The following is a 16,585-nucleotide window of genomic DNA, read 5'->3' on the forward strand; positions in this document are numbered from 1 at the left end:
TCAGTTTGGAAAGAATTCATGTTTAATTGCATCCGGAAGATTACAGTAGAAAAGTGTTGGGGTGAGAGATAAGGAGCCTTTCCTTTTCATTCTACCATGGAAAGAGAAACAACTTTGTCGTTCAGCAATAAAAATAAAAAGTAATCCTTAGCAAGTTTTTGTATTACTGTTTCCAAACTGTTCACTGAAACCAAAACAAAGGGCCAAATATGCTTGCCTTGCTGAAAAGAATTATCCCACCGAAATCAACAAGACTGACTATTAGATATGGACAGCAAAGTTTGGCCCCAAATAAACATCCCCAAAACTAGGGAAAACACTAATCACCAAAGTGCACTTTACACCATAGTAGCTACAGTTTCTTTATACATGCACAGTTTGTGCGACACTTGGTACATGGAACTAGCCAATGGAATATAAATAAGTTGTGCCGCTTCTTTTTAAATATGAACATTAATAATGAAGCACATTCACATTTTTGCCTTTCAAAGACCTTTCCAAAAAAAAAAAAAAACCAACCCAAAAAAACCCCCAAAAAACACCTTTCCCAAAATAACCTGGAAGATGTTGTTAAATATAGCACATATGATTTAAAGATGGTATTCAGGTAGAACTTTCACACACAAAACTGGTATTTGCTGTATAATTGGAGTGACTTATGAAAATCCCAAGAAAATACAACCCTCTCACCAGGAGAGGAAGGTAACAGTTGTAGTGTTAATTCAGTTTCTTCTGCAAGGGTTTCCTTCGATCTCCACTGCTGTCAGGGCTGAAGTCAGTACAGATACCATTAGGAGCAGAAAGAGATGAAGTCTCCAAGCCACTCTCAGCTCCCATCTGATCAGCATAGAGATATTCTTCTGCAAAGTGTGGGTGCAACACAGCAAATGTGTAGAAGTCATCTAAAAAAAAAATTGTTGCCCAGAATCAGCTCTTTGAAACAGAAGGATGCTAAATTTGAATACTTACACATATATAATCACATGATTTCTTTGGAGAAAAATAGCAGCAGTTAACATAATGCTATCCCCAGTGCTTGTTTTAGCTTCTCAGCATAAGTTTACCACATCTGCAGAGCTGAGACACTGCAAAGAGTTATCTAAGCCCTCTGAAAACACTTCAGGCCAGAGCTAAGCTGTATGAAGGGGTAAACAGCTCAGATTTGTATTAAAATGCATGATGAGCACCACACACCCTGACACAGCATTTCATTATTCACTAGGGAAATACAGAAGCCCTCCAGCTGAAGATCTCTGAACATCAAGAGTAGTCATTTCTTAAATTCTTAGAAGTCTTTTGCAAACATGCCCTTTAATGCTTTGCACTTGGTTTGCTTCAACCTAACACCGTCATGGCTGCCTTCTGCTTTCAAGAAAGATTTCAGCATTTTAGAAGTCTCAATATTTTAGAGAATAATATTGAGGAGATCATTTATAACACAGGAAAAAAATCCTGATTTTAATGTTGGATAACAACAGGATAATAAAAAAAGTCAGATCAATTATTGGGGGAGTAGGGAAGCCTTAACATCAAGAAGTAACATTTTGTGTTGAAAATCAGACACAAACTTTGTCTCAATTTGCCCATATAACTTTATTCAGACAGGATTTGAACACAAGATACCATACAGGATCCAAGCAACAAGAAACTATTCTTATAATGTAAACTGACACTAGAAAAATCTGGATGTGAATGTTTTCACTAATTCAGGCACCTACAGTGTATCACACACCTCCCACTCAAATTCACTGTGCTATCCCAGAAGAGCTCATGATCAGATGATGATGTGAATTCCCAAGAGCAGAGCAGATGACACCTGAAGAAGTCTTTCAAAGGAGTGTCTCCTACAAATGGGCAGGTATGGAAGAAGGGAAACACTGCAGCTTTCCCCTCTCTGCCACTCTTTGAGATGACATAATTTTTCAATACTGCAAAAGGCAGTGGAATGCCATATAGCTTACAGGGGCACTGAAGTTGTAGGGCAACCCTACCTCTGAACTGTTGCGAAGGGATAGGCAAGGAAAAGGCAATAAACATAACTTCATCCTTCCACTCAAAAATGTGAGTATTCTTTATCCACAGTTTATACAGATCTAGAGCATTCTGGACCTATAACTTCAACAAAAGTTGATGAAGTTTAGGTCATGAAAACAAACATTACCATCTATATTGAAAAACAATGTACAACAGACTGATGGATCATATAAATGAATAAGGTCTTTATGAGGAAAAGAGAATCCAAATTGAACAGAGTAATCTTTTGGATAGATCTCATTTTAGGTCCTGCTGAAATAAGTCCTGAAAGTATTAAGAATATTTTTTGAAGCTGTACTCAGCAGAGTGCAATGAAAAGTGCTTGGAATCCCATTTGCCTTATCAGAAATGTGAAACAAGGTGATGTAGAAAGAACCAACTATTCCAGCATAACTTCTAATCACAGGTCTCATCTTGGAGTTCAAATTGAAAGCAACTGTGAAGCATTAGACTGAAGGAAAAGATCACCTCAGTCATTAACCTGGGGAAGAAGGTGACTTCTCACCTCCACCAAAAACAGAGATATGAAGAAAGAACCCAAAGTGGAGTTAAGACTCACATCTACATCTTCACACTAAGTATGCATATATACTACTTCAAGAAGTTTTTCCCACACTCCTAACTACTTGATGCTCCTCCTGGAACCTCTGTGTTCATTAATCTTCCCTAGTTTTTGTTTCCACTAAGCTAAATCATAGGATAATCCTGTGGTTAATATATAATTATTTTAAGCAAATAATTCTTCCTTTCCTGATTCTTCATCCATAGAGATACAGCCAATATGGCCAATTCCCCCGCTTTTTTCTGGCTACAGCAAGTCTTCAGAACACTTTCACAGATAGACAATTCAATCAAGAGCTGGTGGAGAGTTTCCTAGAATTTGGCATGCCCTCCTAGAGAACCTATTTAAACTCTCCACAATCATTTCTTAAGACTGATCAATCTTGCCTCTATCTACATTAGACTAGAACATGCTTTGCAATCAAAGTACATCAGAATAACTAAACCAACTGCACACTGCTTAAGAGCACTGATACATAGATCTTTGGCAACCATGCAACCAAAATCCAGGTTTCCAATAACTCGGATTCACAATTACAAATCTAGTTACACAATCTCGATTTTGCTCTTGATTATTCTGTTTACCTGCAACCTGAGCTCTTCCTTTGGGATGAGATCTGTGGCTTCACGGACTCTGCCGTGAGTGCAGCAATTCAGGTTTGATACCTTAGGTATTTTGTCTTTTGTTCTTACAAGTAAGACTCAAATTAATATTCCTGCTTTAAATTCCAACACTCTCTGCTGTGTGTATCTAAAGTAACATTAGTTCCACCAGACACAATGTTTTGATTTCTCAGAACTTGTCTGGACTGTATCTTCAGACTCAGGTGGTCTGCAAGTTTTTTCATCTCTCCTTTCTAGTAACTACATGCAACAAATTGAGCATGTGTGAAGTTCCATACATTCTCAGGAAAGGCAAGAAGTTGAATGTTTATGGCAGGAACTTAAGATAGAAATGCCATACCAGAAATTTATTTACAACTTCTATTTCTCTAATCTAATAACTTGGATATTTACTCCTACTATTAAATCTTCAGATATGTTAAAATGACATGTTTCTGTTATAAAATGAGCACTTACCTCAGAAAAAGCACAATAAAAGTTTCAAAGAAATTGTGCAAACACCATTTTACTACCTACTTTGTGTTGGATCACAAAAAACTGTTCTTGACTACAGGACATAAAATAGTGCCAAGCACTCCAGTAGCCACTGCTGTGGCTCAATGGTCCAGATTTTCTTGTGATGAGAACATACAATGACCACTTAGGGAAAAAGTGCAGATTAAATGCAACTATTAAAGATGAACATTAAAATATGAATTCTTTGGTAACTCACATGACCTGGTCTGAGTTCACTTGGACATGACTACAAATTTAGCTATTCTCAAACAATGAAATGTGCCAAAATTAAAATTCTGCTATGCTTACCAGCTTAAGATGTGTGCTGGTATTTTTCAAGCTGCTGATTGGGAGGTGGGGGGAAGTGCTGAGTCGCTGCATATTATGAGTAGGAAGAGCAACACTAATAGGCAGGAAAAAAAGCAAGGAGCTGGATGGATGTGGAATTGCTGGGATGTGACAGATGAGAGGCACAGAAAGTAAAGGGGTAGTATAGCAGGAAGCAAGGAGAGAAGACAGTAGTCAGGAAAAAAGGAAAGGACAGTGGCAATGATACTGATTTCAGTAAGTCTAAAATATTTGTGTATTTGAAGCTTCACATACATATTGTATGATTAAAACAGAGGAATTACTAGTGTAGAAACTATGATTTAGTAACACTGATGTATTAGTTAGTAAGATTTTTACAAATTAAATATATAGTGATTAACCTGAGGGAAAATTAGAACAGGGTATGTTCTCTACTGGAGATACTAAGTATGTTGAATATTAACAACTCAATTCATACTCAAATGATACAACTAAATTTGGAAACTTACTGCATAAAATAAAATCTGAAGTAACATATAAGTACTCTGACTCTCAGCAGAATCTATTCACCTTGGTCTCAATTTTGCAAATGCAATTTTCTCACCTCCTTTCCACCTACATTACAGACTATAGAAAGGCAGCCTGCTTAACCCCTCATTCCTGCTCCCAGACACAAGAGACAAAACAAGACAGAGCTAAAGCAACTTTCTTTAAAAAGACATCCACGTACATGGAAGTCACAGAACAGAATATGCTGAAGGAGCTAATTCTCTTACTATGTGACTTAATGTGGAAGGGAAAACTGAAAACATGCCATTTGATACCAAATGTGAAACCCTTTTTTAAAATGTGAATTTACTTGGTTTACAATGTTGGTATCAGTATTCAAGTCACCAAGCCAACTAAAAAAGGTAAAGTTTGATAAAAAATAGAACTGCTTGTTTTGTTAACATGAGTGTAGGCAACTGGCATTTTGTGACAATTCAGATGCAGTCAGAATACTTACCATATGTTATCTTTCCTTTTTCTTCTTCATCTACAGCTCTAAAAAGATGTGTAACATCAATTTGTGACACACCCATGGCAGTCTTCAGAATACAAGCTAAATCCTCTTCTGTTACAGTTCCTCCTTCTGACTGGTACAGCTATGGATCAAAAAAGTAAGATAAATCATTGCAAAGCTGAATGCCAACTCCTATAATCAGCACTACATTGAAGTAAAGCAAAATAAAAATTTAATATTAGAAATTCTTGTCATTCTCAGACTGATGAGATATATTGAGGATTCCAGATTTGTCTGGATAAAAAAATATCATCATCAGTTCACCTGCGTATGCTTAGAAAATAAAGCTGGCTATAATCAGAAAAAAGTCCTACATTTACATGCCTAACCACTGGAATTACTGTGATATTCAGTAACAAGACTGTCAAACATTAACATGTTTTGCAAACATATAACTGAGAATAATATTCAGTCCATTGAGCTATGTGTCTAAACTCCAAGACAGTTTGCGATAGTGGGAGATATATTTAGGTCAGCCTAAATCAGATACCACTTGGCCAGGTGTAAAACTCAAGATTCCTTTGACCAAAATCCAAAACCCAGCTTGCATAAAACACCTGTATCTGAATGGTATTAATCAGGAGAATCCTAACCTATACACCAGTGATGGGCATGTAATTTTGCACAAGAATTTATTGTAGAAAACAATCTTTTGCATAATCTTACATACTAAAGAGTGACCTTGCAGAAAGAGCTAGCTTTACTACTGACAGATTGATAACTAAGAATAACTGCTCATAGTCTCATTCCATCTTTGTATATGTACAGTGTTTTGCCCTGAGAAATGGATCTGAATACTTCAAAACATTTGTACCAAATGCAGCTTCATTAAGCTTCCTGAAAATAACTCAATTTGCCTGTACAATGTGAAGTGAGAGAAAAGACTTGTTGAAACATTTCTGTCTCCTTTTCAAGCATGACAACACTGAAAATATAAAAAAACCCATAAAACGTGTAAAAAGTGCTGTTTTGGAAACATTCTTCTAATTTCTCTACATCACTAAGAAGGTGGGAGCTGATGAGATTGAACAAAACAGGCATAAATATGTATTTTTCACATAAGCAGAAGCTGTTGCCACAAGACAGCACACCTCAGCAGAATAAAAATATTGAAGTTCTATGGAAGTAAACATATGCTCAAATTGGGAATTTTGTTTTTTGCCCCTGGCACCTAACCTGCATGCTGTTTCACAGGAATAGGGCAAAGAATATTTCTTTAACAAAAGCTGCTGCATTTCCACAGAAAAAGTAGTCAGGTAATATTGGGTGGTCAATATAAACACCATATTGACAAGATTTACAACAGCCTTTCATTTCTTTAGCAGTTTGGAAGGGAATGTGTAGCACTTAAACCAGAGTGCTGCTCTTAGTCCAAACCCCCTGCCAAGGGGTACAGAGTACACCTAGAGCCAACTACACACGAGTGCATCCAGGTGTGTTTGGAATGTCTCCACAAAGGGAGACTCCACGACCTCCCTGGGAAGCCTGTTCCAGTGCTCTGCCACCCTCAGAATAAATAAGTTCTTATTCATCTTGAGGTGGAACTTCTTGTAATTTAGTTTATGGCCATTGCTCCTCATTCTGTCATTGGGCACCACTGAAAAGAGTTTGGCACCATTGTTCTGACACCCCCTTTGAGGTATGAGACATTACTGAGATCCCTTCTCAGTCTTCTCTTGTCCAGACTAAACATTCCCAACTGCCTCAGTCTCTCCTCACTGAAGAGATGCTCCAGACCCCAAATCATCTTTGTGGCCTCCACTGGACCCTCTCCAGCTCCTCCTTGTCTTCCTTGTGCTGAGGAGCCCAGAGCTGGACACAGCACCCCAGATGTGGCCTCACTAGGGCTGAGCAGAGGGCCAGGATCACCTCCCTCCACCTGCTGGCCACACTCTGCCCAAAGCACCCCAGGATCCCACTGGCCCTCCTGGCCACCAGGGCACTGCTGGCTCATTGTCAGCTTGTCACCCACCAAGACTCCCAGGTCCTCCTTCACAGAGCTGCTCTCCAGTCTGTCTGACCCCAGCCTGTGCTGGGACTTGGAGTTTTTCCTCCCCAGGTGCAGGACCCTGCACTGGCCCTTGTTGAACCTCACTGGGTTTCTCTTCACCCAACTCTCCAGCCTATGGAGGCCCTGAATGGCAGCTCAGCCTTCACATGAATCTCCCACTCCCGCCAGTTTCCTATGAACTCCATATAATGATACTATTTTTCAAGTGCTTCAGTCAGGTACTAAGCAAGTTTAAAAACTTGTAGCTAGGTGAAATGTTGCAATGTGAAATGTTTTCCAGAAGGAAGTAGCACATGGCAGAGGACAGCATCTGTTCAAAGCCAGAAACTCATGTACTAGCTATGTCCTTCAATGGTTCCAGGTAAGCTGTGTGAATATCTTATTGTATGTGAAGTCAGGAGGTAGGAAAGGATTAAACAAGGTGTTTTGTTTTTTTTTTTTTAAATCCTAGAATAAGCAAAATTTCCTCAGCTTGAGACTTTTCTTAATCCTTCAAATTATCACTAGCAGGATAAATGGAGCAAACCTGTTTCCCCTCACCGAGTAATTCCCCTTCTTCATACATGCATAGAGCTTCTTTGAAGTTCTTCAGCTAACTTTATATTTTGTAATTAACAAAGTGACTCAAAGTTATGTATTATGAGTTGGAGAGTGAAGCAGATATTGAAGAACATAAATTCTCCTAAGAAACAGTTTAATTAACTTCAAGTGCTTGCAGAAAGAAAATAACCATCCAGTCTGAGCTTTTTCCTTCTCAAATGACAAAATTATATTGCACATTATGAAACACGAACAGCTAAATTTAAAAAAAAATTCCCAAAGCCCCTTTACATTTGCTTCAAATTTGTTCATTTTAGTATGAAGACAGAGCTGACCAAACAGCACCTGACTATTTTCTAAGCTATTTTATAGCTGAAACAGACTGAGTCAGGGGACCTTTCTTTCTGCTTTTCCCTCAGAAGCAGCATAAATAACAGCAGCTACTAATGGCAGGTTTCCCACAATATTTCTAGGAATGAAATATTTTCACTCCTTCCTCCTTTGCCAAATGTATTGGATTCTGGCCAAAGAGTAAGAATGATACATGTGAACACTAAGCATTCACAGGAGCCTTATTTCTTCAGCAAAACATAGTTAAAGTTGTCATGCTGAAGAACCTGAACACAACTACACAGAAAATAAGGCAATGTAGCACCATGCAACTGAATGCTCTGAGCTTCATGCATTCCATAGTGAAGACAGCATCAAGACTTAGCACTTCTCAGTTTCAGTAATGTGAAAGACCATGTGAATTCAAGGCAAAGGGACAAGATGATGCAGGATGCAGCAGAGTTCATATGTTGAAACAGGAATATTAAAGAAATTAATTGAAAATTCATAAATCAAGGTGTCAGAAATCCACTGGTTAAGCATTGCTGCTGTCACTTTCCCAAAAAGCTTGCATTAACAATCTATGGTGACGCTACAACAAACCACTGAGGCTAGAGCAAGATCAGGAGCACTTCTGGGAAGCATCAAGTCTGGACAAAGACTGCAGGACCACCACACATATATGGTAAGACTAAGAAGGAAGAAAATTTTAACAAGAAAAAAGGAGATAAAAAATAATCTCTATTAACATGCAGGAAATTTTAAAAAATACTTTATTCATTTGAAAAATTAGATTTGATTGAAACATTATAAAACTCAGACTGTTTGTTTAGAGGCATCAATAAAAGGACTTGAGGTTTGAGACTTAATTTGCTAAAAAGGATTCTACCAAAGGTATACAAAGAACAATTTCAAACAGCAAATAATTTTACAAAACTTACACTTGCAATGCATTCCCTGTTAACACAAACTCTTAATTTAACCTTCTATTAATATTGTTTCAAAACATAAGTATTAAAAGGAAATGTGGAAACATCTACTGAGTCTAATGCCAGTATTAATTTCTAAAAATAAGTAAACTACATAGAGCAAGAAAATGCAGCTTACCTGAAATGCCATCTGAATTGTTTCCAGAGTTTTGGATGGCTTACAGACAACTGACAGAGCAATGACAAATTCCCGAATGTCAATTACACCATCTTCCTTCTGTGAAGGAAAACCTCCTCTCAAAATAGTGCAGTTTGTCTGAGTTTTTATAAATAACTAACAGTTGCTAAAAATGCAGAATATTCAGAAAGATTGTTCCATGTGCTATGACAAAAAAAGAAGTCGCGCTGAAATGAAATCACATGAGGACAAGAACCTGGGTGAAACCTCTGCAGATTCTTTTCACAGTCCCAGTCAAAAGTCACAGTTTAAATACTCTTGGAAGACAGTGCTGTTACTGTCACCCTTCACTCGCCTATTTAAGATTTTTCCATTAAACCATCTGAATCACTGGGCTGAAATTAAAAGCAGAAAACCAGAGAACAATGCACCCTAATTTAAGCCCTGAATATATGACATCTGCTCCACTGTGGACATATCCAGCCTCTGGTCCAGACAGCACCTCATCCAGACAAAGATAACTGTCATTTCTCCATTCTGACTGATTGCCAGAGGAATGAAAAACGGGCTCATTTGCCAAGATTCTTCAGGTTTCAGAAGAACAAGTAATTTATTTACAAGGTAAATGAAATATCAGCTAACAGAGACTGTATTCAGCTGCAGTAAGTAGCAGCAGAGGTCTAGCCTGACCCTGCCTTTCTTCCTCTTCATATTTTGCACCTAGAAAAAAGTTTTTGTCCAGCTGATATTCCTTTTAAGTTCTAACTGAGGGAATGATTTATTTAGCTGATGACAGGTGCCTTTACCTCTCTGAAAGGGAAGTGCAGTAAGCAAATTTTAAGGTGAAATGCTTAGAAATCAAATCTCAGGAAATTCAACTGAATCAGAAGTAGGCTAAGTGGAGTTTACCCAAACGTAGTTTTGGTAGTAAAGTTTTTGAATTTAATGTTGTTTCTTACCTCATCAAAAAGGGCAAACATACTTTCTAATGTCTGAGAAACTGGAAATTCCAAGTAGGCTGAAAATTCTTTGAGATCAACCTTTTCTTTCTTCATTTTCATGACACTTGCAGCATATTTATCAAGATCATCTTCAAGTGTTTCTGGCTTTAGCCTATATATAAAGCATATTATTTTTGCACATTTTAAAAATCAACCCAGTTTTAACAATACATATTTCAAAGTATCAAATGAAAAAATGGATTATTACAGTGTAAAGCATTACAAAGTCTGGATAGAGAATTATTACACAACTCTATTATAAAATAATGCATTTCTGTATTTTAAAGCCCCCATTAGTTCTCAAGCTGCATTAGGAATTACTGCAAGGGCTTAAGAATCCTGGGCAAACTCAAGTCCTTTAGTCTACCTTGATTACAAGCCATACATGTAAGCAGTTCAACAGGAAGAAACACAGTCTAGAACTAGCTAATAAATTCCAAGCATGGAGAACTAGGTGGAATTTAGGTCACCCAAATATGGCTGTATTGTAGGACACTAACATAAACCAATTATGTTTCCATATTTACTAATGTCACTGAACAGGAAGGACATGATGCATCTTACCTAAAAAAAAAAAAAAAAATCAGGATTATGTAATAGTGATTATACTGTTAATCCTATTTATCAGTCCTCATTTTTCACATTCAGTCTTGAGTTGGACACCATTATGAGGTAATCCAAACAAAATTTCTACAGTTCCTACAGCTACAGAATTTCCTCAGTCCTTCCCCATCGCAAAACCAGACTTTGACTGATGAATGAACAGCTTTAATCTTACCTAGATATCTACTGCATGGCTGTTGGTTAGTTTTTTTGCCTAAGTCAAGCTTCCTGTTTTGGCTTTGTAAAAACCAAAAAACAAAACCAAAACAAAACAAAACAAAACCAAAAAAAAAAACCAAAAAAAAAAAACCAAACCCCAAAAAACCCCCCCCAAAAAAAAGCGCAAAAAAATACCCCCCCCCCCCCCCCAAAAAAACCCCAAAAACACCCCCAAAAAAACCCCAAAACCTCAAAAAATCCCAAACAAAAAAGCCCTGCTGAATAATATTACTATGAATAAAATAAATGGTGCTGCAGACACGATGCAAAAAAAAGCAGCTTTCTCCCCTAATACAATATCAAGCAGATCTGGATCAGGTCTCCTCTGAACTAATCTAGGGTAACTTGGAAATCTTTCCACTCAGAAGACAAAAGGTGCAAGTAAAGTCTCCTACAATGTCCTCCTGCAGTTGCCTGTTTTGCTGCTTGCTGCTGCAGACAAGGAAAAGTAGTTATTCACACAACTCAGAAGCTTACACCAGAACTGTTCCAGACTGCAGCTGGGACTCCTCAGCAGCTTCCTCTCAGTAACAAGAATGAATAAAATGCTTAATATCAGCATTATGAGGAGCTTATAAAAAAGAAAAGAGCATTTCTGCTAGGAAGATGATCTGACACATCAGCTCCAGAACTTAACCGCTTACTGTGAACATCACAACTTTTAAATAAAAATACAGCTCCCACATTGTCTGTCATGACCTATACTGACTTACCGATATGCACTAACTAAACCATGCCAAGATCTGGATTTCTGAATTATAAGACCTGACAAGAATTCTTTTAGAAACCCATGGCTCCTGTAGAACATTCACAAGTTCTCCACCCTAGCTTTAAAGCACCTAAGATTTAGTCCTAGACAGTGTAAAAGAGTGAGACACCCTTCTGCAAACATTAATTTTCCATGATCAAGTAGAAAAGTAGAAGGAACAACAACAACAAAAAAAATCCATAGAGGATCTGAGATGCACACAGAACTCATCTTCTCACATGCAGGATTACATGCAAGAAGTGGCCACTGATAATGCATCCCAGAGTAGTAGCTGAGGTGGATTTTAACTGTAGCACGAGGACAGCTGGCACCTAAATCCTCCCTTGAGATAAGCCCCTACTGACGCAGAATATGTAGTGCAACATTTGTCTCTAAATCAGAGAGATTTTGTTTACAAAGAACTGTCTCAAAATTCAGCTCCTAGAACTGAGGGAGCACTCATTTGGTGAGCAGCACTCAAGACATGCAAGACCTCCTCTTCACCAGTAATTAAGCCTGAAAAGCTATAGAAATTGGAAGGCAAAATCTTGAATGGGAAGTAACACAGCTCACCACAAATGTTACAGGCATCTTGTGGTTTTTATGTTTTGTAAATCTAGAAAGAGATGTGAGGCAATCTCAAAAGCAGTACGTGGATCAGTGAGAAACTGCTTCAACCTGAAGCATTGCACTTCTGATAATTTAAGGTAGGCTCACTTCCCTCTAGCCCTTCAAAACCAGAAAGTAATTAATATGTCAATGACCATAAGCTGCTAAACTGAAGTCGTCAGAAGTCAAGTGCCAATCTCATAACAGGTTCTGAAGCAATGTGAAAAGTTTTGAATGTCCCAATTCCTTTACAATTGTTACTTTTATCCTATTGAAGGCCTTAAATTATAGAAAGCCAGCAGCAAATGTCTTCCCTCATGAAATCATGTTCGTTGGCTTAATAGTTTCCATGCAGGATCTAGGCTCTATGATACATAAAATTATTTACTACTGTGGTGTTTTGCTTCATTTTTTAGGTCACTAAAGAGAACAATAAGTATTCTTAAGTCCATGAAGATGGAAAAGACATTTTTCAAGATTAACAGCTCTGAACATTAAATCCTTCACAGCACACTTCACAAGGAAAACCAGATCCCTGAAGGTATAATATTTTACAATATAATTATCACTATTTTTAGCAAGTAGGCTAGTTTTAGCTATATTTGACTATTTGAAAACAAGTTCATTTCTTGCATGCTGGGAACCTGTGAAAAACCTTCTAGTGTCAGAGAGCTGGGAGAACAGCTGGATCTTGTAGCTAGCTACTGTAAACTGCAAGCACACAGAAACATGCCCTAAGCCAGAAAAGCACAATACATTGAGTTTTATGTCTGCTGATGTACTTCTCTGCAATTTCTTGCCATCATAGAGCAAGTATACCGAAAAACTGCAAAACTGACATTCTTGAATTCTCTTTGCACAGCCTCCCTTGATCCAGAAAAGCAGAGGCTATCATGGTTTGCATTTGCTGTCATCCCTGATCCATGATCACCTCCTGTAGTGGAGAGCATTGCTTTTATGACAAATGCAGATGGTAAACATCCTCCAGAAGTTTTTTCCCTTGTTATAGATGACCTCTGAACACTCTGAAGTCACAGCACAGGTAGTTAGCTGTGAAGACAATTACTCTGGGGACACAAAGTTCTGCCTACAGTCTGGACCACTATTTCAGGCACACATGGAGAGCAGAAGTCTGCAATGTAGTCTGGATGGTAGAGACTGTTGAGCAAGAATAGACAGGCACCAGGCCTGAGGTCCTTGCAGATCTTTGTAGCCTACAGCTGCACTGACTGAAAGGATTCTCATGGTCAACTTGATGAGGTAATATTGGGAATTAGAACAAACAGAAGCTTGAAACAATAGGAGCAAATTAATTAAAATCAGAACTCAAGGATCTCCTTGCAGGCAACTATCTTAAAGCAGCTCTTGAGAGGTATTTAAAAAAGACAGAGACTAGATTTAATTAACTGTATTACACTTCCTGAAGAAGATATCCAAAGAGGTCTTTAGTAAGGCACAAAATCCAAACAAGATTCAATGTCCAGAACATGGTAATAGATCCAACTCAAGTAGAGATTCACTTTCAACAATGGGGTAATTAACTATAGCATAAATCATCAAACGAAGCAGAGGATTTAAAATGTATGAAAATATGAAAGCTGTAACACAGCACACAGTTTAGCAATTAGCCTGGTGGTCAGACATAAATTATCAGACTGAAGAGAAACATGACTCCTTGAGGAGTAATTAATTAATGCACAATTTGAGAATATAAGTCTATGATCAACTGATCTCATTGATAAAGCAGTCATTTTATCACAGAGTTTGCTACAAGCCAGCTGTACAGCTCTGTTAACAGAGCATGAGAACTCACTGCTCTGCCTGCATGGATTCTGGACTGGATCCCATCCAGCTGAGCACAGGCTTAGCAAATTTTACAGACAGTGATAATGAATCCTGTAGACACAATGTGCACAGAAGTAACTCTTCAGTATAGCAAACAGAGGTGTAAGTTGATTTCAAAAAATCTACACCAAAAAGAACTCTGAATTTGCCTTAGTACAGGAATCTTAAAACTGTATGTTACCTTGAAAGTACATCATTGCTCAAAAACAAGTATTAACACTGGACGAAAAATCCATTGGATAAAATTTACTGTTCCAGTTATTTAGGGATGATAGTGGATGATCTTAATGCCTCCCTGCCCTCAAAATCTTTGAATAAACAGCAAAATGACTACATTATTATTGAATGTGCATTAGTGATGAAGTCATATTAAGAACTTCATCCAATTGTGCTCAAAAAATACCATCATAATATTTTTCTTATTGGCACATGCCCAAATTCAGAGAGGATTATATTTCACCACGATCAATTGCTCATACCAGAGAGAGAGCTTCTGGGCTGCAGTGAACCTCACTCACAAATGCATGTAACTGTTTGAGGCCAAAACAAAACCCTAGAAAAGCATAGTTTGAAAGAACAGCTTTAAATTGAGCAGACAGAAGCCAGACAACTTAACAAGAGGATTAAGCTGAATCCTGGGATTATCAACTGCATAATAGCAGATGTGGATGGTTGGTTTGTTTTGCTTGTTTTTCTTCCTTAGTACTGTAAATTCAGAGCCTTTTAAACAAAGTGAGAATCTTTCTTTTCCTTTAGAAGTCTCTCCTATCCTAATGGAAGCTTTTCAGATCGAACTCCTGACAATAGATTAATATATGCTTGTCATCTGAATTCTTGAAGTGTGCTGTCCTACATTCCTTATACTCCAACAGAGCTTTTTCTTCTTTACTTTCATTTATGTACACAAGCTGAACACTAAGGAAAAATTAGTGAAACAAAATACATTTTTATGGAAACATTAAATTATGCTCTGTACTTTCAGATGATCAGACAAGCAAATGAAAAATTGTTTGCATATTGAGAGTTAATAGGATGAGGCTGTACATTTAGTTCATGGTTGCTCAATAAGATCACTGGAGAAGCAGGAGAAAAATTGGAAAACAGCAGAAAGTTCCAAAGCCAGCAGGAAATGGCACAATGGGGAGAAAGAAGAGAGGACTCTTGCTGCATGCACTGACCTACAGCTGCATTAGAAAAGCCATCTGGTAGTGACCTGCTCAAAAGATCAAGCACCACCTTGTCCCTCTTGGGAAAGGGTGACCCATCTGTCCTCACTATTACAAGGTTAATCCAGTCACAAGATTGCTATTGGTAGCACTTGTTTAACCTCCACAGATGTCACAGGAAAAGCCAATTGACTCTTAACTCTATCAAATATTAGGAATCCCACAGTATTCCGGATCCTCTTCAGAAAGTGCCTTCTAGCTCATGAAGGCTTCAGATTCACTCTGCTCACTTGTCAGATGGAAAATAAACACTTTACAACCTACTCTACTCACTAGAATTCAGGGGTGCTGCTTGCAAGCGAAGTATAGTACTGTTTTAATTTTATACTGATGTTTCCCTGATTGTGTGACAATAACATTCCATTTATACTCAAAAATGCAATATTGTTACATGACAATTGTTACAATATGAACATAGATATATAATAAAGATGCACCTTACACATAAATATTGTATATGCTCACCCAAGGCTTCTCACAAGCTTTGCAAATTCTAACAGACATGTATCTGAAGGTAGACGAAGCTGTCCTTCAGCCAAAGCCAGCTGACAGTCTTCAAATGTGTAGTCTGTCACTGAAACTCCCAACGCCCTTGAATAAACCAAAGAAACACTGTAAACAAGACACTCTAAGAAAACTGACCAGAATAATCACTTTTTTCACAGCAAGAAATCCTGTAACAATTATGCTCTCTATTGTGAAAAACTATAAGGAAGACCCCATAAAAGTAAGTTTACATAGAATGAAATATGGTACTTGATCCACAGCAGTGCATCTGCTTTGACCAAGTCCATGAATATATGCAAGAACACAAGGTAAAAATTAGGCAATGTGTAGACTCTCACAGATATAAATTATACAGGTGAATAACTAGGGTTTTAAAATTTTAAATTTAGAACAAAAATACACATTTATTAACAACTGTGTCTAATATTTTTATTACTATTGATTTATTAATGTGTTAGCAAAATCACCTGAGCAGAACAGCTTTTACCTTCAGCTAATATTATCAAAAAGGTAACATTTCTCTATAAAGAACAGCTAGAATACAATATATAAAAACAAGTAGTGTTAAACTCTAAGCAAACAAGTTATTTTTAAATGTATGACATAAGAAAGGCAGAAAAAAATACTTTGAAGCCTTCATACACCAAACAATTCAGTATTGGTTTTTGCTTCACTTCTAACTCGATGCTCTGTAGTAATTGTAGCATCAAAAGATAATTGATGGAAATCCTGATATTGTAGCTGCCCTGCATT

The 16,585-nt window shown here is 37.6% G+C and overlaps 1 protein-coding gene across 1 annotated transcript in view; it reads right to left on the reverse strand.

The window, feature by feature from the left end:
- The window catches only part of LPCAT1 (lysophosphatidylcholine acyltransferase 1), a 58,385-nt gene continuing 41,800 nt past the window's right edge, over nucleotides 1-16,585 (reverse strand). The window contains exons 10-14 of the mRNA XM_079302497.1: nucleotides 15,791-15,916; nucleotides 10,034-10,187; nucleotides 9,075-9,173; nucleotides 5,030-5,168; nucleotides 1-902 (exon numbers count right to left, since the gene is read on the reverse strand). Of these exons, the coding sequence (XP_079158623.1) occupies nucleotides 718-902; nucleotides 5,030-5,168; nucleotides 9,075-9,173; nucleotides 10,034-10,187; nucleotides 15,791-15,916 (703 nt within the window). The 3' untranslated portion in view covers nucleotides 1-717. The remainder of the gene's footprint in view (nucleotides 903-5,029; nucleotides 5,169-9,074; nucleotides 9,174-10,033; nucleotides 10,188-15,790; nucleotides 15,917-16,585) is intronic.

The sequence above is a fragment of the Erithacus rubecula genome (genome assembly GCF_903797595.1).
Source record: "Erithacus rubecula genome assembly, chromosome: 3".
Taxonomy (NCBI): domain Eukaryota; kingdom Metazoa; phylum Chordata; class Aves; order Passeriformes; family Muscicapidae; genus Erithacus; species Erithacus rubecula.